Source organism: Nestor notabilis, unplaced genomic scaffold, assembly GCF_000696875.1.
Source record: "Nestor notabilis isolate BGI_N333 unplaced genomic scaffold, ASM69687v1 scaffold33616, whole genome shotgun sequence".
In the NCBI taxonomy this organism is placed as follows: Eukaryota; Metazoa; Chordata; class Aves; order Psittaciformes; family Psittacidae; genus Nestor; species Nestor notabilis.
In genome coordinates, this window is record NW_009934792.1 from 1,964 (window position 1) to 8,750 (window position 6,787).

Here is a 6,787-nt window from a genome sequence, read left to right on the forward strand (position 1 = left end):
ATGCAAATTAGTTTCTTTGCTTCTCCACTTGATGTTTTAACCTATGTAGATACACGTCTTTGGGGGAGGGGAAGGTTCTTGGACGGACACATTTCAAACACAATCCCGAGACGCTTTGTGGCAAAATAGAGGTATAACTTGTTGCAATGTTTTTATAAATTGGTTTTTAAAGAGGAATTCAAAAACCTATTTTTAAATCGCTTCAGACTTGATAAAGAGAGTGGATCTCAACCAAACAAAACCAAAACCCCGCTACAGTACATGCTAGAAGAGACCCAGGAAATATCCCCATATTAAGAGTCAACTAAAAACAACATTGCAAACCAATGCAGCTCCACCTTCCTGCAATGAATCTTTCAACAATTCAGGGCTACATCGTCTCTTTCCTGATGATGGAAAACCTACTGGAGCTCCTTTTGGCAAGGCAATCACCAATATAGAAACAGCACCGTTCGGATTGGAAGGGACTGGATAGAAGGTCCCTCTGCCTTGGTTTCTTCCTAAGATGTGCAGTCAAATGAACAGATAAATTTTTTTTTCACTTTTCTTTGTTTTGTTTTCTTTTTGTGAGCCACGAGTTCGAATCCTTTACGTTTTGAAAACGTCTTTTCGATCCTCCTCTGATCATTGAATAGCGCGTAGTTTGTTGATGGGTTTCCTTTTCATTCTTTTTCTTTTTTTTTTTTTTTTTTTTAAGTATTCTGATAAGATCCCATGATTGTCTTCACAGTGTTGCTACCATATTACCTTGTCTTTTCAAACATGACTCCGTTCATTTGATGGAGCAGTTCCTTGCTAGGTTCATTACAGGGTTGTTAAATACTTTTCCCCCCTAAATTTCGGAGTCCCAGCACGATCACTTTCCCACTCTCTCCAACAGGGGTGAGGGTAAGGGCAGAAACAACAACAACAGAAATCTGAATGAATGTTCCTCATGCCTCAATAGGACTGGCTACCATGCTGTTGGGTGTATCTGGAAGCTGAGAGGACATTGATGCTACTTCACTTCCAGTAGAATTGGAACCGGGTCCTCCTTCTGAAAAATTAACCTGACAAAAAAAAAAAAAAAAAAAAAAAAAAAAAAAAAAATAAATAAGAAAAGGACGTCTTGTTACAAGTGTAACAATCAACGATGAGTACCAGGCAAAGGCAAAGAAGAACGCAAAAATAAATACACAGACATGCAGCCGAACGGCCTGACACATCTCCACAGGAGGCTGGGTCAGAGTTTGTTGCTTTGTTTAGCTTCCCCATTGACTTCACAGGAATTTTCTTCAGGCCTTTGGCCAAATCAATGGAAAAAAAAAGCAGGTTAAAAAATAATAATAAAAGATAAATATAGAAGACTGAAAAATCAAGCAAGCAAACAAACAAACTTATTAATGAGGCCTTCTTCCCTGTCTTGCAAGAGTGGCAATCCCAACAGGATGTTCTAGTAAATTATTTAAGAGTGCATGTGTTTTTTTGACATGAAACTTCAAGGTTACTTTTTTCCTCTTTTGTGCACATACTAAAATAAATCTAGAAGGAGCATCCAGGAGCAGAAGGCATTTGAAACAAGCCATCCTCTTTCATTTGTGATTCGGAACGGGTGTTATCTCTTTTTAATGAGAGTCCGTTTGATAAAGAAGGTCACACTTCTCCGTCCTAACGTGCCCCGCGGCTCCCGTAGGTTTGGGAGCAGCGATGGGTATAGGCATGATTTGAAGGGCGGAGGTTTACTAATGCAAAAGTATTTCATTGGCACCTATTTAGCTGGCCGATCCTGTGATTAAGGCCTTCTCCAGATTAGACACGTGCTTTCAATGGTCGATGAACTGTCTGCTCCATCCACTGTTCTATTTTTTTAACTCTTTTCAGTATCGGACATTATGTTATATATATCAGTCTTGATCTGTCTGTCTAAAGATCTGTCTACCTATACGTGTGTGTGTATTTGGGCTATCTATCTTCTGTCCTTGCCCGTCCCCCCTCTTTTTTTTTTTTTAGAACTACTCCATAAAAAAACTCACTCCACCAGAAGTTTTTAAGGTCACCTATTCTGTTAAGGAACAATATGTAAGGCAGCCGAAGGAGATGATTTTTTTCTTGTGTCTGCTTGACAGCTTGACTAAAGCAGAAAAACCGGTGGTTGCTCTAGAGGTAAGATGATGCAAACAACCCTGATGCTGTGCTAAAACTTCCCGGGAGAGCACGGTGTGGCAGGGGAGAGAAGCAGGCTGCAGCCCGCCACCGGGAAAAAGAAAAGCGATCCTGCAAGAGGGAGTGGCACAGAAGGTCTGAAAACAACCCTAGACGTGGCTACAAGCCTACATCTTCCATTGCTTCATGTCAGAAAAATGCCCAGCAGATCGAAAAATGGTCTATATGTTAATTTTTTATCATTAGCTTTTGGGGTTTGAATCACTGAAAAACATACCTTATTATTTTAAAGATCCAGGTTTAACACGTTTAGGCCAAGAAACTGAATTAAGACTGAACTTCTGTCCTTAATTCACTTTATTGGGCCTAAGTATTAGATTATATGGTCCCTTATAAGCTGCCAAGTGACGTAGACATGAGGAAGTGAGTTAAGAACAGAATTTATTCTAAGAGGTCTGTTTTCTTTCGGCTTAAGGAAGTTTATTATATTGTTTGAATTTTTCACCTGAATATGTACTAACAGTTCCCTTTCCAAACAACATTTAATGTAAGCTATATGTATGTATATGTTTTGTGCATATATATGTATATATAGCTATATGAAGTTATATCTAGAGGTATCTGCTTAAAACAAGGACTTCAAAACTTTAAGCTATTCGTGTTTGTGCGAAAAGAACAGCGGCACAGGCTGACATTTCAATCATCTATTTAAAATCTACCCTACCTCAGAAAGGCAAAATTGGTTCGAAGGGGGAGGGGTGAGTTTTAGAAAAGGCTTTCACAAGTGTGCATACAGTTGACAAGTGAAGAATATTTTAGTTCTCTGGATCTCTCAGTTTTCAGGGGTGTGCGAGCTGAGTTAAGTGTCAGACCTGGGTCAGGCCTGATCCATCTCTCTCTCACCTCAGCAAGAGCCCTGCTGTGCCCTAAGCTAGGTTTCACACCAAGACCTGTGAAATCAATCCAGTTCGCCACGTTTACAGAATGTCGTCATGCTCACCTTGCAATTTCAGGAAAACCCGGCTAGTCTGGATGGCTCATCTCTCTGAGGGCATCCGGTACCTTTAGGGAATCCCCCATTGCTCTGCCCCGGGTACCGGCTGGCCTGCTCCGGCTGGGAACCGACACTTACTAGTTGCTGAAAAGCAGGTTGGTCTATGTCACTCTGCAATGCGAAGTCGCTCAGTACTTTCCAGGGCGGCTGGTAACTCTGCACCTCCACCGGGTTCGCCTGTAAACCACCGTCATGTCTCTCCGGACTTGCAGCCACCATCGGAGTTCCTGTCATCCCCTGGATATTCTGTAAACAGCCCAGCAAAAGATGTTAATGAGCTTGGTTAACTTTATTGTATATAAGCGCTGAGTCAATAAACTGCTTTCTATCTTATCTATACAGTTGCTTGTATTTGCTTTGTTAATCTGCTGTGAATGTCTTACTCTATTCTGCTCTAGGTCAGCCTACTTCTACCCGCTGCATTTGTCACGGTGGAAGTTTACTTTTTTCCCCTTTAATCCTCCTATTTCTCTCAAGGCATGCTCCCTCCACCCCAAGCTTTCTTAAACACTAGCGCTATCTTGGCTGCCGATGCACAAGAAACGGTTAATCATGCTGCCTTTCTATTTCGCATCCAGGCGGGTTTTGTTTTGCGTGACCTTAACTGTATCGTATAACCACGGGACGGCAAACCTGGGGTACGTCTAACCAAAACAAAAAAAAAAAAAAAAAAAAAAAAAAAAAAAAAAAAGAAACCCCAGCCCTCCCAGTACGCCCTGTGGTGCAAGCACTGTGTACAAAATAACTCAAAGCCTCGACGAATAGATTGTTCGGGCGAGTTAATAACATCGTGTTTTATTGCATTCCAACAGGGTAAAATGAAACTCCTTAAATTCCACTTAAATAGGCAGCCTTATGAATTAATAGTCATTCTCAGGTCAGTCAATATACACAGGGAGAAAAACAGACTCTTCTTCAAGTGGATTAACAACAAGGAGGGGAGAGGGGGGAGGAAGAAAGAAAAAAGTTGGCTTAAAATGGAGAGAGCCAGTTTGCTCTGCTGTACCCAGCGCTTTCCGCTTGTTTGCACCAGATGTGCATATGTCCGCAGACAAGAACTCAATATATTTCTTCACGATGACTATATATAGTTTAAGTAACCTGTAAACACGACGGTGATTCCAAAAACTTTGCATTGCATTTGCCTTTTTCTACAGTAAGTGCATTGACAAACACACACATGCACATTGTAGTATGTAAAGTGCTAAGAAAATACATCAAATTTCCCTTTTACTCATGGGTTTTACTTCTGGGTTTACTCCTGCGTAAAACCATTGAAGAGGGCGAAAGCATCATTTTCCCCTCGAGGACTGCTTTGCATTTGCAATATAAATATTACACAAGGCTGGGCTTATTATATCCCATAAACTCTGCAGGTCGCAATTCATGCTGCAGAGAAGTTACTCTAATCCGCTGCGTATCCTTAGCCCCACAAAAAGACATGCGTTCGCTTGAGCAGCCTATACCGGCTTCTCGCTGTGGTCTGTTTTAATTGCACTGACGACAGAAACAAGCGGATGATAGTTAAGTAGTATCATTTTCTTTGTTTTAAGGGAGCTCCCGCAAAATCAAAAGCGTCAGACCGACCCTGGAGGCTGGCCGGGCTGGACACAGCCCAGGTGTTTCTCGTTGGGAAGGGAGACAATGCACGACCAGAAGCTGAAGCCACTTACAGTTTTGTCATTGGGTTGCTGCTGCTGAAGTTGCTTCATCATAATGCTCCTTTTTTTGTCCTTGCACCGTTTGTTTTGAAACCAAACCCTGATGACCCTCGGGCTGAGGCCAGTCATTTCTACCAGTTGCTCCTTCATGAGGGCGTCAGGTCTGGGGTTGGCAGCGTAGCAGGTCCTCAAGGTGTGAAGCTGTTTTTCATTAAGGACAGTCCGGACTCGGGTGGTCTTCTCGGGCTGCTTGTGGACGTGGGGTCGCAGAGCTGGCTGTCTGGCAGAGATAGGTTCTGCTGTAAGGGAAGGGGAAGGGAGGAACAGGATCCCCATGAGTAGGAAGCAGGGAGTCTGCAGAGGCTATGAATCTAAGCTGGTGGGACAGGGGGAGGCGAGATAGTGGAGGGGTGTGTGGTGAACCCTCTTTTCAGAAGGCCGCTCAAGCAGCCAGATCTATCGGAGCTCCTGCAGCCTCCTCTGCTTTGTGCGCCGGTGGAGTGACAGGAATGACATTTCTGACTCCACAGATAATTAATTTGCAAAAACAAACCACCCCCCTAAAACCCTTAATGACAGAAGCTTGAACCTGTGTGAGACTTGACAGGAGAGGGCGAGTTCGCCAAGGTGTGCGTGCGCTAGGGAAGGAGGGGGAGGGTTTATGTATTTATTTCCTGACAAATCACCAGAACAGATTATTGGCCCTAAAATTAATGAAAGAATACTTCTTATATTAATCATATTTTGGGTCTGCTTCTTGCATACAGAACCTAGCTCAGTTTAGCCAAAGGCTGCGATAACATGCAAGAGCTCCCGGCACTTCGATGCTTTCAAATCGAAGCAGAACAAGCCAAATCCACTGCATCATGACCTTGGAGGAAAATCCTGTGAGAGCCCAATATCCCAGAGGCTGGAAGACGGGATCTGTCTTAGAAAGTGGAGGTGCTAGATGAATTTATGTCAACTTTTGGTAAATACTTGAAAAAATAGGAATGTTTCGACAATTCTTTAAAAGGGGAGCAAGTTTAAAAACTTATGGAAATCACCAAGAAGTGCAAACCTACGGTTATTTACACCAAGAACCGAAAGTATTCGTGTGATTCTGATATTCTTATGTGTATTGTGTAGCTGCGGTTATGTAGATGTAATATGAACACACACACCTCCCAAAATTCTGGTTAGCTAATATTCAGAAGTGTTCGGTTTTGTACAGGCGGGTTCCGACTTCTTTGACTAAAACAATAAATTAGCAAATGCTGATAAAGACGATATGAAGCTTCAGATCTTAGCAGTGTTGTACCTGCCGACACAGTATGCCTTTCGGAGACGCACAAACATGCTGTAGGGAGCATGCACCATCTCTATACAATTCTGCCATGATCAGCTACGGGATTAGTTCTCTCTGTATATAGATATGTCACCTGAAAGGGGCTCAGAAGCGGGAAAGGAGCCCATTTAAACATAGCTGTGTTTGTAAACAACTTTTCGAGTTACAGCTACTTGCACAGCAGTAATTCAGGCCACCCTAGTTTACCCCAGAGGCGTGCCCCTTCCTAAAGCTAAGCGTCTCTGAGTATCTGATGTGCTTATCGAGAACTAAAAATGTAAGTAAAGTTGTAAGGTGGGGCGACTGTGAACTTACAATGCCGAGTTTTAAGATGAAATTCTCATCAAATCACATAAAACATTTCAAGAAGGCAGAGTCACTTTAAAAGGCAATTACCGAAGATTAGCTTGTTGACAGTTTTAAATTACAGCCTAAGTGCTCGCCTGTAGTTATGAAGTCTATCTCTCCTCGGACCTCGCTTCCTCGGGTGCTTAGTTCCACGCTCCGGAGGCAGAGACCTCATTGCCACAGACTTGCCCCCTGCAGCGGCTCGTCCCTCTCCGGCTTAGGCCACCGGGCTGTCCCGGGATGGGGTGGGAGCCA

The 6,787-nt window shown here is 43.0% G+C and overlaps 1 protein-coding gene across 1 annotated transcript; it reads right to left on the reverse strand.

The window, feature by feature from the left end:
* Positions 1-568: 568 nt before the first annotated feature.
* On the reverse strand, positions 569-5,193 carry ISL1 (ISL LIM homeobox 1). The gene is made up of 3 exons (XM_010017516.1): positions 4,870-5,193; positions 3,275-3,442; positions 569-1,049 (listed from the first exon to the last, which is right to left on the reverse strand). The coding sequence occupies exons 1-3, from the start codon at positions 5,191-5,193 to the stop codon at positions 933-935; spliced, it is 609 nt and encodes a 202-aa protein (XP_010015818.1). The 3' UTR covers positions 569-932.
* Positions 5,194-6,787: the final 1,594 nt, after the last annotated feature.

Excerpts from the sequence above, each read along its gene's own strand:
- ISL1 (XM_010017516.1), bottom strand. The coding sequence starts at position 5,193 with ATGGGGATCCTGTTCCTCCCTTCCCCTTCCCTTACAGCAGAACCTATC. Across the intron at positions 3,443-4,869 it reads AGCAACCCAATGACAAAACT|AATATCCAGGGGATGACAGG; the intron begins GTAAGTGGCTTC and ends GGCTGTTTACAG. Across the intron at positions 1,050-3,274 it reads AACCTGCTTTTCAGCAACTA|GTTAATTTTTCAGAAGGAGG; the intron begins GTAAGTGTCGGT and ends TTTTTTTGTCAG.